This window comes from Artemia franciscana, chromosome 5 (genome assembly GCF_032884065.1).
Source record: "Artemia franciscana chromosome 5, ASM3288406v1, whole genome shotgun sequence".
Lineage (NCBI taxonomy): Eukaryota > Metazoa > Arthropoda > Branchiopoda > Anostraca > Artemiidae > Artemia > Artemia franciscana.
In genome coordinates this window covers 51,978,636-51,998,630 of record NC_088867.1, presented here as the reverse complement: position 1 = coordinate 51,998,630, position 19,995 = coordinate 51,978,636, and the positions used below count along the sequence as shown (strand labels likewise).

The window sequence follows — 19,995 nt, the reverse complement described above, 5'->3', positions numbered from 1 at the left end:
CGATCGATGCGAGGGCAAGAAAAAATAATAGTAAAATATTGAGTTATTTTTAAATACAACGATTCCCCCTTATAAAAAAATAAATAGAAATAAAAATATATAGAAACACTATATATATAAAAAACACTGCTTAGCTGGAGACTCACTGTAGGGGTAAAAAATGGACCCCCATCCCATGAACTATAAGACTTTATCAAGTTATATCAAAGTGTGTCTGATATCGTCATCGCGGGAATTTTAAACATTATTCTCTATAAATGACTATACCCTACAAATTGACACCAATAGAACTCGCTCTTTCACTAAAACAGCACTTTGAAGACAATCATGATAAATTTATTACCAATAAGACAATCAGTGATGAAGAAAAATTAATTTTTCTTCAAAATGCCTTTCGAGATGGTGACCAGCATTAACACCACCATTAAAGGCCATTCAAACTAAATGTCATTGATCAACCTTAATATTCACCTTGAGCAACACAACCGCTACCCCAAAGACAAGAAGAATATTTATCTAAGGTTATGTCAGTTCTCAACCTATCTCTCTTAAAATTAACATGTACAAATTGATGACAAAAAGAGTGATGTTATTATCCAATGCAAGAGTCACAATTTAATTGATTTGGTATTAGCTTTAATTGCAAATCGTAAGACTTGAATCATTTGATCGTCATTAATATAAATTTTTAAATTCAGCAAATTTTTCAAAGTCTTATTGGGAATAAACATATTTTAAATTGATTAAGAGAACTTGGAAAAATGTCAAAAGATGTATTAAATCCTTTTCGAAAACACTAGCATGCCAAGTTTTAGTATTTAAAAGGTATCAAATGAAGGCGTCTCAATATCAGTGTATCACCTATTAGTATGCAAAAGAGTAGCAGACACTTCTCACCGCATTTACGTTCAAAATGGCTTTGAAACGTGTTTATTAAAATATTGATGAAGTGGGGAGCTTAAGGTCCCTCAAAACACTTGCTCGAATCACTGGAGTTGGAAAGAAGCTAACGGCGGAAAGAAGCTTACGGAATGAACCCAGCTACAGTCTTCATCGAAATCATTTAGTTCGTGGTAATCATTATTGAAAAGTGAAAACTTTTTCCCACTTTATGTAACGCAAGCATATCTTTTGACTCTAGACTGGTTTCAAAGACGTCAAAATAGCCCGTACAAGAAGATTTTACTTGCAGTGTGTTTTTAGTCGCTATGCATATGCCGATTTGTTTCCACCCTTGTGTGATAGCAAGAGCTATCACTCTTGCAGTTTTTAGGGACCTAGGAAACTTTCCTTTTTCAAACGATATATTAATAAGCTTTGTTAAAGGACCGGGAATTGAAGGGAATATAGCTTGCACAGCTTTAGTTGATATGTAGATGCACCTTTGATGATGATGATGCACCTTTTAAACCTTGAATGTGTTTTGCCACCTCTGATTCCTATACAAGCTCTATAACAATAGATATGAGGCAAGGGGGTCCCATGAACTTGAGATGTTGATCTTGTGTGAGGGAAATCGCGCTTCCACCAAGTGCCTTGACAGTCTTTTCGCCAACTGAAGCAAAATATGATGCAAGGGAGTTCTTAATCTCACAAGGGCCCTCGATCAGTACCCCGTCAACATCAAGCTTCGTTGGAATGTCAGGACTGTGAGATGACGGTCTAATAACAGAATTGATGACTTTCCAAGTTTTTCTCATGGTGTTTTGCACTCCAGAAACTTTGACGCATAATACGCGCTTTTCGCTCTGCGAATCAATGATTTGAATAAATTCTGATAAGTTTTGAATTCTTGTTGGTGACGAGCTGTAGGAGAACTTTTGTATCTTTTCCATAAGTAGAGTTTGCGGCTGGAGCTTGTCAGAAGTCCTTCTGTCATCCAAGGGTTAAAAGGTTGATTTTTTCTTCGAGGCTGATTAGAAGGTCTTCTGGTGCAGCATTCTATAAAACAATCTTTTACTTTAGAGTAAAATCAGTCAAAATTAGAGTCCAAGCCATCTATTTCATCTATAAATTCCCATGAACATTTTTGCAGTTTAGTCTTTAAAGCTTCAAGGTTCTTCTCCGTAACGAAGTAAGGCGATGTTGGGGGGCTAAACCTTGGAGCCGGCATATTCGGCAACAAAAGATCTGATAAAACTGGGAAATGGTCAGATATATCACTAACAATAACGAAGCTATTCTGAAATGTCAGTGACGAAAATATATTATCAATCAGAGCTGATGATTTCTCAGTAACCCTTGTGGATATAGTGAATGATGGTAGTAGTCCAGATGCAAGCAAATCGGATAAGAACTCTGCAGGAAACGAACCCTCGTAGTCTAGGATATTGGCCAGATTTACCAGGATTAATTTCAACTAAAAGTGATTCTAAAACTCCTTCAATGTTCTTAGAAAGATCGTGTCGGACCGTGTATAGAATCGTGTCGGAGATATACAGTGCCAATCTTCCTTTACTCATCTTTTTCCTATGTATTTTTTCACAGTTGTATCCAGGTAGTTCCAGTAATGAATCCGTTTGCTCTGTAACAAACGTTTTGCAAATACCTAAAACGTCGGGACGTAAAGAATCTTCGCCTATAATTTTTAGCTGATCCTGAGATGACAAAAGGCCTTGGATGTTAAGGTGTAGAGTCCGTAGACAATCAGATCGTTTTGAAACCTTACCCAGGATTGAACTATATCTACAATTAACTAAATTACTAATCCCAATATCATATTTATTTGGTAGACTTCCTTCTGAACTGTTTAATAATTCCAATAAATCTAGGGGGCTTTTCTCAAGAACTTTAAGGTTAGAAATCATCCCGGTGGAATCCCTGTGGCCAGAATGAGAAATATTAATTAACATAACTTACCAAAAATTGTTTGGGCAAGGTGTGGAGTTAGACTTGCACTCCTTGGGCACGAAGCAGGCGAAAATGAAACCAATATCCCGACTGGCACTCATGGTTCACTGGAAAAAAAAATACGCCAGAAACTTGAACTGCATTTTTTTGAACTAAAACTAACACACAAAACAGGGAGAACGTGTGAAATGGGGGAACACTATACTATAGAAAAAACAGAAGAAAAAAGAAATAAGATGAAAGAAAAAACTAAAAAACTTATAGAAAATTTCAGCATTCTTAGTCATTTTCAATGACACAGCGAGAAAAAAAATAATCATATGGCAATGAAAGAAAAAAAAGGAGGTGGAACACGATAATCAACTTCAAGTATTGTTAATAAGGCCACTCTCATCATCATCACTAATGAAGATTTCAGACCAGTATTCATTATCGTTGTTCCTGTGTTCTAGTCGAAGCGAAGCACCAGCCTGCTTGAGCCGAATAAATTGATAACTGGCTTTAAGGTCCTTCATCTTTGCAAGGAGCTTGGCCCGCTTAGTATTTAGCTCTGGAGGTAGATCAGTACAGCTTCGGAGACCAGAACCTTTTAAGTTTTTTACAAGTTTCATGATCGAAAGAATATCATGATCAGAGCTGCATGTGAAGAGAACAGGCGGGGCTGAAGTTCTGTTGGAACGATCGGAGACACTTTTTTTCTTTTAGTCTAAAAGACCTGGAAATCTTTATTTCCTCCTTGAGCCCAACTTTGTCTTTTAGAACAGACCGAACTTTCATCTCTGAGGAATCCCCACGCTTTTCTTTTGGTAAACCATGCAGAATCAGGTTATGTCTACGGTCTCGAACTTCTAGCTGTAATAGACGCTCATTAGCCTTTTCCAGTGGGAAATATACGACATGAAATGCAAAGCCTTAGGAAATTCTTAGGAGTATTCTAATTTGTATCATTAAGGTCAATATTAAAGTCCCCAAGCATGAAGAATAGGTGTAAACCAGTAGGTAGTTTATCCAACTGTTCCTTCAAAATATCCATAAAGGTCCATATAGACCCAGATGGTGGTATATATAGTACAACAACATAAACATCTTTTGGCTTAAGTCTAAGGTGAAGCATAAGTGGCTCAAATAACATCTCGTGATACAGCACTAGATCACTTCTTACCAAAATCTCGATATTGCTCCGTATATATGCACCAATTCCTCCATGGTGTCGAAGTTGACGACTCCTATGATAAAGTGTATACCCTGGAATATCCAAGAGAGCAGAGTTATGCTCATTTAGCCATGTTTCTGTGAACCCAATAATCTAAAAAATGGAAAGTTCACATAACTTGCTTAAAAAATTAAAATATAAATTCAAACCCTGGCAGTTAAGGTGAAAAAATTCTTAGATCTTAAGAATCACCACCACTATACCCGGACCTCAAACCATCTTTAAATAGGTACTTCCAAATACAAGAAACAATTTGACCAGCAATCCCAATAAAATAATTCCGGTGGAGCTGCTCCGTAAACATACAACCAACGTCCAAAATTGAAGCCTCCAAATTCTTAAGACGGCTGTTTCCCGGGCTGCTATGATCACCATCAACCATATTAATACAGTTTTACAACAAAGTAATATGACCTCATTTCCACAACAAAACAAAAACAAAAAGAACAAGAAAAAAACTAAACAAGAACTGAGTGACAAACCGTCCACAATCACCTCGGAAACCCGAGATGCAGCCTCATTCAAGGGGCATCATTAAGGCCTCCAAACAGCAAATTGTACAACTTGTCCCGATTTTCATCAACAAGAGACAATTACATTACGATTTTTTACGAGGCAATTACATACGATTTTCATCAAGAAGACAAACAAAACCACATTCATTTCCTCATTGCATTTCTTAACTAGCTGTGACTGGGCTTTTACAAAACTTTGCAGAGCTAGAAGTGTCAATTTCACTGTTGCAATTTCATTGTCTGTTGCACTACTTTTATTTTCTAACACCATAACACGACTGGTAACTGTACCCAAATCATTCTGAATGTCAAGTACACTCTGCTTTAGGTTTTCCATATTCACATTAATAGATTGGAACATTTCCAAAATTTTAATGATATTCTCTGTATTTGTTTTCTGGTAGCCCGCATTGACACTCGTATCCGAATTACTAGTAGAGTTCATAACTGGATCCGATAACTCAGATTTGTCCGGTTGTGTTTGGATATGGCTTTCTTTCCCATTCTGACTTTATCAAAATAATGTAAGTCACCTGCCTTTAAAAGAAATTATTTTTTACCCCCACTAGTTTAAAGTGTGCAATTGGTTGTAGCTGACTAAACCCAGATGGGGGTGTAGTCGGCTAACACCCACATCCGGATTCCTCAGGAACTATCTCGAACGTAGAACTCACTCCTTTGTATCCAAGATTTCAATTGTAGCAATTAATTCAAGCAGTTATCACGATATTATTCACATAAGTCTGCAAATAGCGTAGCAACCGTTGTATCCAGGCAAAAGCGGTCAGACATGTTTATCCATTGACTGCTAAATGCGAACTATTCATTTTTAATCCTGACGTGCTGACTACCGATTATAGACTAACAAAGAATGAAAATTCTTTCTATCTTTTCGTCACTATCCTATAATACTCGATCTAGCTGGTCACTATTGGCACCCTAGAGATTGGAGCGGTAACCAACTATGATATCTAACGAGACAAATGTTGTTCGAAACATTTTTTTCTTACATAGTGATGCATGGTTCAATTATTGTATCCGTGGGTAAACTTTCAATGGCGCAAGTAGCTTTTGTATGGGGTTCGTTTTTCATCATTTCATCCTTAATTTCCTTGCTGATAATCTCCGTTAGTACCCTTTTTATTTGTATTTTTTGGTTTCAATGTCTATTACCACATTATTTTTACATATCTTGCTTTTTCGGCACCTAGACAAGATATGTTGCATGACATTGTTGGATTAGTATGCTTTTTTTCTTTTTACCTTTCTTTGAATGGTAATAGTAGGACGATGGTGATGAGATTTATCAAGTGGTAACATTTTCCAGCCGCTGTAGCAAGAATTTGACCTTCTTTATCAAAAGTTTTGTGTTTGCGTCATTTTTAATTCTAACTTCTCTGGTGATGCTACTCCCGCATATCCACCTCTGTAATACTTGAGTTATGCTCCAAAGAAATTTAGCTCCTTACTATCATGATTATACACGCATAATTATCCAATGGTGTTACCAGGAGCACTTGTTTCATAATTCAAATATTTCTTTTTCTCGGCATTCAATGTTAATTCAACGCTATTATGTGCACGTGTTTTTGGAATATTTCATATTCACTTTTTTTTAATAAATGTAGATTTTTATTCTTCCTGTGCAGAAATAATACTGAAGCGATTCGTAAGATCCAATAAGTCACGCGAGATTACGTCACCCTCAATAATTTTAACAAATCGCGCAACTTCTATTTTGTAACAGACACCTGCATCTTGAAGAAAACATACCCTAGTATGTAACAAGTACCTGCGTCTTGAAGAAAATTAATAACACCTACATCTTGAGAGAATCGCCGTTAAACTTCTTCATGATCTTAAATGACTAAAGAAGAAAAGAGCGGCGATGGGTGTTTCTAAAACCAGTGAGGCATCACTACTGGGGTAAAGTCTAGCAGAGTTGCATGAAAAATGTGCTTGCTATGTTTATTCTTCATATTATTAAGTAAGAAATGTTTTTTTAATATGTTTCATTCTCTCCTGGTAGTTCTCTGGGCATATACAGATATGTCTTTTATTCAATTTCCTAAGCATCAAAAATAGAGAAAGATTAGAGTTATACCTCTACTCTTTCCCAGAAAGTGGTTAGAAATACCCCCCCACTGAAGCCTTTTTGTTATTTTACGATGTTTTTTTTGTAATTTTCAGTGTTTACTGGGTTCCATCCGTTTTTCATCTACTTTAAAGATTTCGAGAAATCAGAGGAGTAATTTATGCTAAATAATATGCATGCCCCTCCCTCTCTTCCCTAGCTTTTGTGGGAACGTCTTTGCGTTTTGTCCAAATTGGCGGTACAGAGCAGAATTAAGGCTCTTTTGAAGGAAACATTAAAAAAAAAGTAAAAGTAGGCTAGTACCATTAAAGTTCTTATTTTATGCTCCTCCTCATTTTTTTTTTCTTTTTTTTAATGAATGAACTCTTTACTAACTACCAAATTACAAAAACTATACATACATACAACCGCCCTGGGAAGCCTCAAAGAGCCTGACGTTGGACGGCTGCAATCCTCTCATTCTCAACCTAATTATTTAAAAAACAAAAAATAAAGAAGGACAAAAACACTCACTCAATTACCCTTTAATACCAGAATATACATAAATAAAGGCTAACAATAATAAGAAGAAAAAAATTTATCTCCCCACTTCCAATAAATGTTTTTTTAATTTTACTTTAAATGACCCAGTATCTGGAAACCCCACATATTCTGCACATTTCCACAAGGCTTGGCCAGTTTCTCCAAGCTTGGCAGAGTTCCACATCACTTGGACCAGTTCTGCTACGCTTAGCACGTTTGGAAGGCGTCACCTGATGTAAATAATTTCTGAAAGCGACGCTTTGGAAGCGCTAAAAGCGCTTCCAAGCGTGCCAAGCATGTTGGAACTGGTCCAAGCGATGTGGAACTCGGCCAAGCTTGGAAAAACTGGGCCAAACGTATGCATACGCTTATCCAATGACAAGCGTATACAAACCAGTATGCATCCTCAAACATCAACCCTTTGACCCTGTTTTGGTCAACATTTTGATTCTAGCACAAAATGGCAGAAACTCAAACGATATTTTTTATTCATGGTTGTAGTAAGCTGCAACCTAGTAAAGAAGAAAGTGAAGACAATAACTGAAAGACAACTCGTTTTGAAAATTCTGCCAAGTGAAAAAAAAGGTATTTGAAGCCGATCCAGGAAAAATAGCATAAAATGGCATTGGATCAAAACAAAAAATATATTATTCGAATTGCCATTACTGGAAACCCTTTTTCAAGAAACTTACAGTCCCCCACCTTTAACAACAATGAAAATCCCTTTTTTGCAAGGGTTGCACTGTTCTTTCCTCTTCTTTCTTGTTGCTGACCTTTGTCGTTATTTATTACTTAAAAAGTGCACTGCATTTTGTTTGAATATGTTTTTTGAATGAGACCTCTCACGTAATTCTGCGACCACTTCTTTTAGGTGATCGCCAAAATTAAATGATCAAAAATGTCGTATCTGTTTTTGTTTGACCGTTCGACCAAGCAAATTTCTTCAAACAGAACCGAAATTCTACTAACAGGTCAAAGAGACTAGCAGCTTTGAACTGGTGTTTGATTTGTTTTTTTTCTGCTTTACCTTCAACTCCACGAAAATTGATTTTTTTCGAATATATTTTTCTGAAAGTTTGAAAAAGTGCAGATACAACCTTTTTGATATCAAACAGCAATTTATCTTCGCGTGCAATTGAATTAATAACTTACCAAAACATTCTTTGAACTGACTTTAAAAAGTGTAAGATAATGGAAGGAAATCTGATTAATAAAAACATTTTGCCTATTATAAATTCAGAATTCATTTTTTGGGTGGGTTTTCTTATGGTTTTTATATATTCGTTGGGCTACATATGGGACTGCCAGGGGGAGGGGGGTGCATTTGCAAGTGTGTTGGTTATTATGTTTGGAAAGACTGTAGCGTGTTCACCTTATTCTTTTGTCGATTATGGGATCTCGTTTTTATTTTCAGTAATTTGTTCATGACTTCATCGTATAAACCAAGCATTTTTTTTAACGAAGAAGAGAAGTATTTTGGTAGCTCGGAAATTGTTTTGTTATGTGAATCAAAACTTTAGAAATATAGCTTCAATTTCAATTAGGGCCTTATAAGATGTTTGCGACCTCTTCCCTTCTCAACTTTTAAGAAATATAAGGTTAGATGACAAAAGGGCGTATTTCTAAGGTGATTACGATAAGCCTGACAACCCGATTTATTTGTAGTAATTCTTTGGGTGTTAGTGTACTGTTAGTCCTACTCGAAAGGAAACTATCTTTTCAATTTATTCGTGTTTTTCTTATTGGTTTTGTTATATTTAAGTTCTGTTTTTTTTTACTATGACCTGACGGCTTTTTTTTGGAAATGCATACATACATACCTTATTCACTATGCCATGAACAAATAAACGTTCAAATAGGGATAAATCCATTTATTTAGACAACAAAAAAACAAGTACAAAAGTCTAAATTTTTCGATCACATATACAGCGATCGTCATCAGTAGCAATACTAAAGTATCAAAAGTGAAACTAACATACTTATACCAAACAAAATGATTAACTATCGGGTCATTTACAAAATAATGAGCTTCTGTATTATCTGTGTCTTCTAAATTGCAAAGTTGGTGTTTATTTGTTCGTCATATAAAGGCAGTGTGGTCTGAGAAAGTGATACCTAATCTAAGGTGTTGCGTCGAAAATGAGCCATGAACAGCCTTTGCTTCCACATCTAGCTCACTTTCTTCTAAAACTTGAACTCCGTTATTTTAATTCCTCCTCTTTAAATTGAGCCAATGAAAAATAAAAACACTATGTAATATTTCAGGCAGAGCCAAAAGAAGGAACTTTTAAGGAAAAGTAATTACCTATACGAAGGTTGGAGGCCAGAGCGTCCGACCATAGCGGGCAAAGTACAACAAACCTGCGAACCTAAAAATCATGCGTTTCTCTTTCATTGTAACTGCCTTACATATATTTTAAGAAGCCTTAGTGAAGAGAGAGAGAAAGAAAAAGAGAGATAGAGGGAGAGAGAGAGAGAGAGGGGGAGAGAGAGAGAGAGAAGGGGACAGAGAGAGAGAAAGAGAGGGACTGGGGGGTTATTGTAATAACCCTCCAGGGTTATTGTAACCGAAGGCCTCGACCGAGATCCGTTGATTTTTGAATTTAAAAAAGAGGGAATAGTTGTGGGAAAAGTCAAAGTCATGGCCAATTGTAGAAAAAAGCCAAGACAGATTGTTGAATTAATTGGCGAGGTCGAGGCCGAAGGCCTCGACCGAGATCCGTTAATTTTTGAATTTAAAAAAGAGGGAATAGTTGTGGGAAAAGTCAAAGTCATGGCCAATTGTAGAAAAAAGCCAAGACAGATTGTTGAGGATTTTGCCGGGAACTCAAATGAACACATTTGGCACATTGTTTCTCTGAATGTTATTGGAGGTCCTTGGACTGAATTGACGGGATATAATCAAGCTATCTTCCACTATCTTTATATATGTATTATCAGATCGATCAGTTATTTATAGTAGCTTTATTTAAGTTAGCAGCCTCTTCAAGAACTAATTGTACTCTTCTTACAGCGTCTGGTTATAAAGAAAGAATCTTTTCGAAAAATTTGGCTAATGCCCAATCTTACAACGATGAGTAGCCCGAACAAAATAGCTACCAAAGAGTTGACACAGGAAACCTCTTCAGATAAACATATTTCTATTGTAAGTAACTGAATCTTTTCTGGTGAACGACCGGAATTATTGTAATAAGTTTAGGAATCCACTTTAAATTTATACGAGTCACACTCTGAGTCCTTCTGGGAGGTTTCACCCAGAAATGTCTGATTAGAAGTAGTTTTTCCAAATATTTTCAAACTGGGTAAATGGTTCACGAAGTATTTCCAGGTACTTTAAGCTATCTTCGTGTTTTCATATCTTTTTCAAGGATGTATATATAATCTTTCTGAGCTGACCATAAGTTCCAAGTGATTCTCAAACAATGCCTGTCCCTTTTCATGTCTGTCAAGGGGCTAGAACACCATAGAGGGAATACTATACAAAAGCTACAGTAAAGTGGGAGGGTAAATGGCAATGTTTTCGGAAGAGGACATGAACCAAAAGCCCATTGATATGTATTATTCTTCCAGTGTTCCATTCTATACTAGACCTTCACGTTGTCCAAATTTCTGATTTAAATTCTCCCATGTAAATTCGATCCAGTGGTTAGGTGTTGTGCTTGTAAAAAGTGTTAAAGCTCTTTAGCAGAGTCTTAGTTGTGATGTAGGCATGGAAATCCAAATTGTCTTTTCTAACATAGTTGCCTATCGAGGAAAATGCAACTATACTGTCCCCTATATGCTTTATTCTACCTTTTCCTAATATACTGCTTTTTGACTCTCTAGTGTTTTCCCTGTAATCATGAATAAAAAAAATTCGTTTTTTTTTTTAATCTTCTTGTTTCCGTTTCTATGGAATTCTTCTTCAATTTCCTCCTTGGTGTTAGAATAAAAAAATAATAGGCTAGATTAGTTTCGCCTGTCAATACTGTTCTTCCACCCTCCCCGAGTTTTTTGGAATTACACTCCCCGAAATACACTCAAAAATTAACGTCCGTAAATACAGGATTATTAACATGAAATACAAATCGCTAATTTTCGTGACCAATAATATTTGTAGAGATTTCACGAGAACACAATTTTTTGTCAGCAAGACTTGGGGAACATCGAGAATTAGGGGTTCAACATAAGATATTTATTTCAAAAACTCACTATCACAAGTCCCGAAGGGCCAAATTCGTATTTTAGGGTCAAAAGACAAAAGCATGGCAAAAATATTAAAAAAAAGTTAAAAACGACAAGACACTTAAAACTGGCGAAAGTGCGATTAAATAGACAGAATGCGATTAAATAGACATAGACACCAAATATAAGAAGTACAATAGGGAATTCTTGTCGCAAGACAGTGAGAAACAAATTAGAATGAATATCGCTATTGAAATAGATATAATTTACGAACCTTATCATGAAATGCAATTCGTTAATTTTTTTTTTAATTTTAATTTTCTTAGATACCTTGGAGAACCCTATTTTTGTGAGGCAGCTTGCTGAACTCATCACTTATCGAAACAAATTTTAAAACTTTTTTATAAAAAAAATATTATGTATACTTTTTTGGAGCTGCAACCAAAAACTTATTGGGGTATGGATTAGTATTGAACCTTGCCCTCTTTAAATTATTTTATGTATTAATCATACAAAGACAACTGGTCTTAGGAACTATTTTTCAGGTTTTGTCTTTGCCACATTTAACCTGGCATCAGGGACCTTGCTATGACCACCAGATGAGTTCGTTCATAAATGTTTTGTTTTTTTATGTTCATAGATATTATTAATATATGTTTGCCAAAAGAAGAGAAATCAAACTGAAAACCAGAAGTAAAGTTTAAATTTGTTCACTTTAAATATATTGTTTTGTATCCATCGGCTACATAACATGTTGGATTTTGGAGTAAAATCCTGCCTTATATCACTTTCGCCCTCCTGTTCCTTGTTTCTGGAGAGAAAAATAGCCCGATTAAAAAAAAACAAATGACAACAAAAAACAGAAAAAAACAGGATCACTGATGTTTCCGGTTATCTAATATTGTTCAACATATCTAGTTATTTATGGAGAGAGTAATTACTCTGATTTTCAAAAATCTGAATTGTCCTTGTATCAGAAATATCAAACCAGTAAAAGAGCGAAAATGTTTACAGCTACCAGGGTTGCCAACTTGCACACTTTTCGTGTGAAATGCACTCTTTTTTTACCTCAGAGGGGATATGAAAAAGTGAAAATTACTCCTTTTGAGTGTCAGTTTTCATTCACTTTGAACGTCAGCAGTTGGCAACTTCGTCGGAAGTGTAATTAAACCAAGGAACCCTGAAACCAAGGAAACCATGGTTGCGAACTTGCACCCTTTTCGTTTGAAATTCACTCTTTTATATCTCAGAGGTGATGCGCAAGCAGTGGCAGGCATGCTTACACAATTTTTTATTTGCATTTTTTTTTTTTTTTTTTTTTTTTTTTTTTTTTTTTTAGCAAAATCACTCTTTTTTGGCCTTGATCTGCACTCTTTTTGGACGTCAGCAGTTAGCAACACTGATCGCTACTCTTTAAACCTGTAAAGATATCGTTCATATTCGCCCGCACGTTCATAACCTCTGCTGGTGTCTTCCTTTTTATAATTGTTTTTTATTAAATTTTCCTTTCTTCTTATCATCTCAATTTCCCATCTTTGTGTATTGAACAAATTTCCTTGCTTTTATTGTTATCTTTCTTTCTTTCTTTGTCAACCTTCTTCAGTTCTCCATGTTTTTGTTCCTATTTAGTTAGAATCAGGCTATTATTCACAGATCCTGATAAAGGAACCCTTGAGGATGGGGGTACGATGGGTTTTTTTCATAATGCTCAGCATTACATTGAAAAAAAGAAAAGAAAAATATTTATTTAACTTTTGATGCTAAACAACTAGGACCTTATTAAACTTAATATTTATTTATTTATTTATTATAACGTATAGTGGTAAGCATCAGCGCTTGTCGCAAAAACACAAAAACACAAAATCATAATACTAATCTAAAGTAAATTGGCAACGACAAACTAACCAGCACAAACTTCTAAATAACACAAAACGCTTGAATCCGCTTGAAAATTGGTCAGCGCATAGGCACAGGCAAGAATACTTCTTCAAGAAATTTTATGTAGCCGGCCTTTTTCAACCAAGACGCTAACAGGCTTCAAAGTTTCAAAAGGCGGGAATACCCTAGGCTACGTAACTTCGAAAGCCTAATAGGTCCTGGTCTGCTATAGTCATTAAGGAAACTTTTGTTGCCCATAAGTATTCGTCTATCAAATTTCAAACTATTCTAAGCACTTTTAGTAATAACTTATTGATAACACTACACAACAAAATTGTCTAAATAAGCCTCTTGATGTTCAAGCTTCCCGCTCTTTGAGCCTCTTTGGAGCTCAGTGTTTATTTGTTTTTTTGTTTTTTTTTAAGGGAATGTAATTTAAAAGTTTAAGTTTTTGATTATATAAATTTATTGAGACATTATTATTTTCGGGATTTCCGTTCTTTACTGAATTTTGTATCGAAAATTAAAGAGCCTTTCTTTCAAAATGTTCAAATAGCATACAATACTAACATAAAATTGCGTGACAGGGTAAGCGTGAGAGTTGCGTTTTCAAAGATTTCTTGTTTCGAGATTTTATTTTCTACTCTGGAAGTTTGTTAAACTCAAAATGTATTTTTCATTTGTTCTTAGAGAAAGTTGAAAGGCATCTTGAAAAAGTCACCTACAACAACCAGCTGTAACTCTCCTTTCAGGTGATATAGGGCAGGTTATAGAAATAAAGAAAGAAATTTTATTTGAGCCCTACGGCCATACACAACATGATTTAATAATACAACACTGCACAGAACACACACTCAATATAAAACAATACTTATTCTCATTCACTCGAGCTCGACTAAGCCCCTCTTGCCTTTTCCACATATCGTGCCATTTTGCATATGATTCCAGGCATCGAAGACCTCAGGATATCAAAAATCAGCACCAACCGACGGTCCCCCCAAATTTCATTTGCAAAATTCCCCCCAAAAATCCCTAAGACTTTCAAGCTCCTGGCACTCCATGAGGAAATGGGCTAAATTATTATCCCCTTCTCCGCAATACCCACACTTACCATTTGTGCCCTTATTTTTTTTTTAATTTCTGTCCCCTATGCATTGTAAGGCAATTTCCCCTCAACTGGATCCATGATTTTAAATATCTAAAAGGTAAATTTACCTTAAAATAATATTCTTCCCCAAAAATTTCTTTTACTTTACTATATTCCTTCAGTGTTTCCGATGAACGTACTAAACAACCCCACTCTTGTATCTCTTGGTCTTTCAATCTGCATAATTTCCGGAAGGCATTGTGTGTTTCCGGGTCCGTTTCCTTCCATCCACAAATAAGAGAGGTCTAGTTTGTCAAGAGATTTCTTGATTTGTTGAGTCCAAGTAGTTTTCCTATTAATTCGAAGCAAATCATAAGCTTGTTTAGCCAGTTGTTTGGTGCAGCTCGAAGAGTCTTTTGTAGTATCTAAACTGGACTGATTCTAGCTTCTCCGCGGCTTCCAGGCCCCATAGCTCAGCTCCGTAATGGATTGCCGGTTAAATTTTCGAATCAAATATTTGCTTAAACATTTTTAATGACTTCGACTTTTTCACTAGGTCATTACGTAATATTGCACCCACTGCTGCTTTCCCTCGCTTTGACATTTCGCTCACATGTTCCTTCCAACTGCAGTTAGGTGTCAAGGTAAATTCCAGATATTTCGCCTTTTCCACTACCTTAATCTCTTGTCCTTTGAACCGAAATTTCTCGTTCTCGACTAAATTCCTTCTTCCTCCTTTATTGAAGATCATTATCTCCGTCTTCCCGAGGTTTAGACGTAGTTTCTTCGATTCAAGGTATTCTGCCATCAGGTCAATTAAAATTTGTAGTTCACGAGCTGTTTTCGCTACTAATGCCTTGTCGTCGGCGAACAGCAGAGCCGAGATCATTCTGTTGCCGAGCTTAACGGTTGGGGCCCATCTTTTCTCCAAGAATTCTACGATGTCGTTTACGAATATTCCGAATAGCCGAGGTGAAAGGGCACTTCCTTGTTTAACACCTCTTGTCTGTTCAAATATCCTTGAATATCCTTTTCCAAACACTCTAACGACTGCTTTTGTACTTCCATACATATTAGCTACCAGCTGTGCGAAATGACCTGGTAGTCCAATTTTAATTAATTCCATTATCAGTAATTCCCTATCCACGCTATCGAAAGCTTTTTGGAGGTCTAAAAAAGCCACGTAAAATTTATTTTTTCCTCTTCCATATTTTTCAGAAAGGGCATGCAGTACAAACATTCTGTCCGCTGTATTGTATACGGCCCGGAAGCCTCCTTGCTCTTCTTTAATTTTTTCGTACACTTCAAGCCATTTTGACAGTCTCACATCAATAATTTTGTCAAATATTTTACTCATCGTTGGAATTAGGGATATGGGTCTATAGTTGGAGTGTTCCTCCGCATTTCCCTTTTTGAAAAGCGGCAAAATTACTGACGTCTTCCATGCTTCGGGACATTTACATGTGCTAAGAATTGCATTGAAGATGAGGACCATTATGGGAACGAATGACTGTGCGAACTTCTTATAAACCATGATAGGGATTCCATCCAGCCCCGGCGCTGTGCCCCCTTTCTGATTCTTCAAAATGTTTTTTATTTCCTCCTCCTTTGTTTCCTCCAGCAAACTGTAGTCATGCTCTTGGAACGGGGAACAAGTTCCCTCCGTCGGGATAGAATTTAGCACGCCAAGAGGTGCTGTATCGTTTCCTATTCCAAAATATGGTGGCCATGTTTCTGGTTCTGGGCATTTTTGTTGGGTAGATTTTCTTTTCTCAGGGTCTTGAATTTCCTCCAAAATACTTTAATGTCATTCATTTTAAAACTCTCCGATAATTGTTTTATATCCCTTATTTCCGCTTCTCTTTTTTTCTGTTTCAATAACTGTTTACAATCTCGCCGGATAGCTTTCATCTGGAGAACTACTGTCACTTTTAGGGGGCTCTCTTTGAGGGCCTTCACTTTTTCTACTATTTGAATCAATTCTGTTTTCCTTGCTAAACATTTATCATCAAAAAATTCCTTTCGCTCGCTCTCAGGGGACACTTTAGGCGTTATTTCATGAATAATTCCGTTTAGCCCGTCGATCATCTGATCGACTGGTAATTTACCTTCTTTCAAGACCTTCAGTTCCTCTTGAACCTTTTTATCAAGTAATCTTTCTTCCATTTTGTGTATTTCTGATTTCGACATTTCTCTTTTTAAAATTTCTTTTCTCTGGAAATTTCCTCTATGCTGTGTTTGTAGAGCATTTGTCGGAAACTTTTGCAAGATTTCTATTAAAACTGGGACATGATCTGAACCTACAAAGGGGATAACTTCTACATTTCTAACATCCATCGCGAGGGAAATGTCCACCAGTACATAATCAATAACACTCCCTTTCGCACCCGTAAAATACGTAAAGTCCCCCTTACCCTTATCATTCCCAAACCTCCCATTCCCTATAACTAGCCCATTTTCTCCAAAAAGATCCAAAAGCCTTTTACCCCAAATTTTCAACTTCCTACCTTCATCCATGCTACTTCTTGTAATCCCGTAAGCCTTAGGAGCTGGAACCACTTCCTCACAAATCAATGTATCCACTGCTTCTTTTTACACGCTGGTGTACGCGTTAAAGTCTCCCAATATCGTTGAACTATGGTCATGGTATTTAAAATTTATTTCTTCGATCTCTTTTTCCAGAATATCCCAAGTATCTTCATTTGTGTAGGAACTGTTCTGTGATGGTAAGTAAACTGATCCGATCACTATCTGCCGTCTGTCAGAAAAAAGAACTTTGACCCAAATTATATTTTCCGACTTACTACTTAATCTCTGGTATTTTGACACACTTTTACACTTTAGCAGGACAATAACACCCCCGTAATATCTTCTGTTCGACGACTCTCTTCTTGACACTTTTTCTACATGAAATCTGTCAAACAGTAGCGTTTTTTGGGGTCATGCCAAGTTTCCACTAATCACACAACGTCAAATGCACTCACGTCTTCCGATATTTGCTTATATTTGTTCTTTAGCCCCTGGACGTTCCAAGTGATCATTTTCATAGTTTGGGCATGGCCGTCGGCGTGCTAGTTCGAGTCTTCCATATTTTCATCGTACCGGTCTCTGGTTGGGTCCGGATAATTGATCCTGTAGTAGTCTGCTGTGCTTCTGCCTCTTCTGACATTGGGGGTGTCGTATCTCGGACCTCCTCTGTTTTCGTGCGCTTTCCAAATTGGCTCTCACTGTGGTCTTTGTGAACGATTATTCAGCCTACTGCGTTCTTCTGGGCTGATTATCTGATCCGCTTTCCTGGCGGGCTTTCTATATACCGAATACGGCGGTTTGCTTAACTAAGCTCTTTCCTCGTTACTACAAGTTCTTGACTAAGCCTTTGGTTTTCTGCATTAATTTGTGTCAACTGTCCTTTAATGAAGCTTATCTCTGTCATCACTTGTGGCAATAAGCCGAGTTTTGCGTTAATCTGATCAAGCACTGACTGTGGTGCGTCTTCCCCCACCATATTATGAAAGACCGCCAAAAATTGTTCTTGTCGGCCCGACAATACTCCAACTCCTCTTCCAATAATTAAAATCCGAAAATCGTAAAATCGTTAAGACCGTTTAGTCGTAATCTCGTGCCAAATCGTCTTCCTTAATTATGAGCCAAACAATCCGTCCAGTTTCGTTTTTAAATCGGTATGCTCTTACTATTCACTTAGTCGAGCAAAAAAAGAATTCATTCAGTTCAGATCAAATCAGATACACTGACTACAATTATCCTTAAAAAATATCCAAATATCCGAGCATCCAAAATACTTGTGCCAATAATCACACGGCACCAATTATCAGAGCCAGCGAAATGCGACTGCATTGAATGAATGCTAGATGCTAGATATTGTCTTCTTTTTCTTCTGTTTCCTCTTCTTTCTTCTTTCTTCTTCTGTTTCCTCTTCTTTCTTCTTTCTTCTTCTGTTTCTTCTTCTTAATTCTTCTTTCAGGTGATTTAGGGCAGGTTGTTGGAGGTCTTTGAATGTTATTGGAGGTCCTTAGACTGAATTGGCGGGAGGTGATCAAGCTATCCTTTACTATCTTCATATACGTGTTATCAGAATGATCAGTTATTTATAGTAGCTTTTCTTTTACTTTAACAGTCCATTCAAGAACTAAATGCACTCTTTTTAGGTTAAATTATCTGCTTCTTCTATTTCTTATTGGTGTAATTTGGTTTCTCAAATTCTAACTGGGGACTGTATTACATTTAACTCTGTCAAATATCACCCCTTCAAGGATTCTCCTTGTTCAAAATTTAAGTAATATTTAAGACCAATGGATCAATTGAAGGAAACTCTATAGAAAACAGGAAAATACTTTGAAATGTTCAAATACCACTCAATACTAACATACAAGTGGGTAAAAGGGCAAGCGTCAGAAATGCTCAAAAGTGGAGCAATCTACAATAAAAAATGATGTAAACATGTATTTATGTATTTATTTATGTAAGTACTATGTAAGCATGTATTTATGTATTTACTTATGTAAGTACTATGTAAGCATGTATTTATGTATTTATTTATGTAAGTATTATGTAAGCATGTATTTATGTATTTATTTATGTAAGTACTATGTAAGCATGTATTTATGTATTTATTTATGTAAGTACTATGTAAGCATGTATTTATGTATTTATTTATGTAAGTACTATGTAAGCATGTATTTATGTATTTATTTATGTAAGTACTATGTAAGCATGTATTTATGTATTTATTTATGTAAGTACTATGTAAGCATGTATTTATGTATTTATTTATGTAAGTACTATGTAAGCATGTATTTATGTATTTATTTATGTAAGTATTATGTAAGCATGTATTTATGTATTTATTTATGTAAGTACTATGTAAGCATGTATTTATGTATTTATTTATGTAAGTACTATGTAAGCATGTATTTATGTATTTATTTATGTAAGTACTATGTAAGCATGTATTTATGTATTTATTTATGTAAGTACTATGTAAGCATGTATTTATGTATTTATTTATGTAAGTACTGTGTAAGCATGTATTTATGTATTTATTTATGTAAGTACTATGTAAGCATGTATTTATGTATTTATTTATGTAAGTACTATGTAAGCATGTATTTATGTATTTATTTATGTAAGTACTATGTAAGTATGTATTTATGTATTTATTTATGTAAGTACTATGTAAGCATGTATTTATGTATTTATTTATGTAAGTACTATGTAAGCATGTATTTATGTATTTATTTATGTAAGTACTATGTAAGCATGTATTTACGTATTTATTTATGTAAGTACTATGTAAGTATGTATTTATGTATTTATTTATGTAAGTACTATGTAAGTATGTATTTATGTATTTATGTATTTATTTATGTAAGTACTATGTAAGTATGTATTTATGTATTTATTTATGTAAGTACTATGTAAGCATGTATTTATGTATTTATTTATGTAAGTACTATGTAAGCATGTATTTATGTATTCATTTATGTAAGTACTATGTAAGCATGTATTTATGTATTTATTTATGTAAGTACTATGTAAGCATTTATTTATGTATTTATTTATGTAAGTACTATGTAAGCATGTATTTATGTATTTATTTATGTAAGTACTATGTAAGCATGTATTTATGTATTTATTTATGTAAGTACTATGT

At 35.5% G+C, this 19,995-nt stretch overlaps 1 protein-coding gene across 7 annotated transcripts in view; it reads left to right on the top strand.

The window, feature by feature from the left end:
- LOC136027568 (microtubule-associated protein futsch-like) overlaps positions 1 to 19,995 on the top strand; it is a 682,876-nt gene that overhangs the window by 10,050 nt on the left and 652,831 nt on the right. For all 7 annotated transcript variants that reach the window (XM_065704944.1, XM_065704945.1, XM_065704940.1 and 4 more), the window contains exon 2: positions 10,209 to 10,340. In XM_065704944.1, coding sequence (XP_065561016.1) covers positions 10,209 to 10,340 — 132 coding nt within the window. The remainder of the gene's footprint in view (positions 1 to 10,208; positions 10,341 to 19,995) is intronic.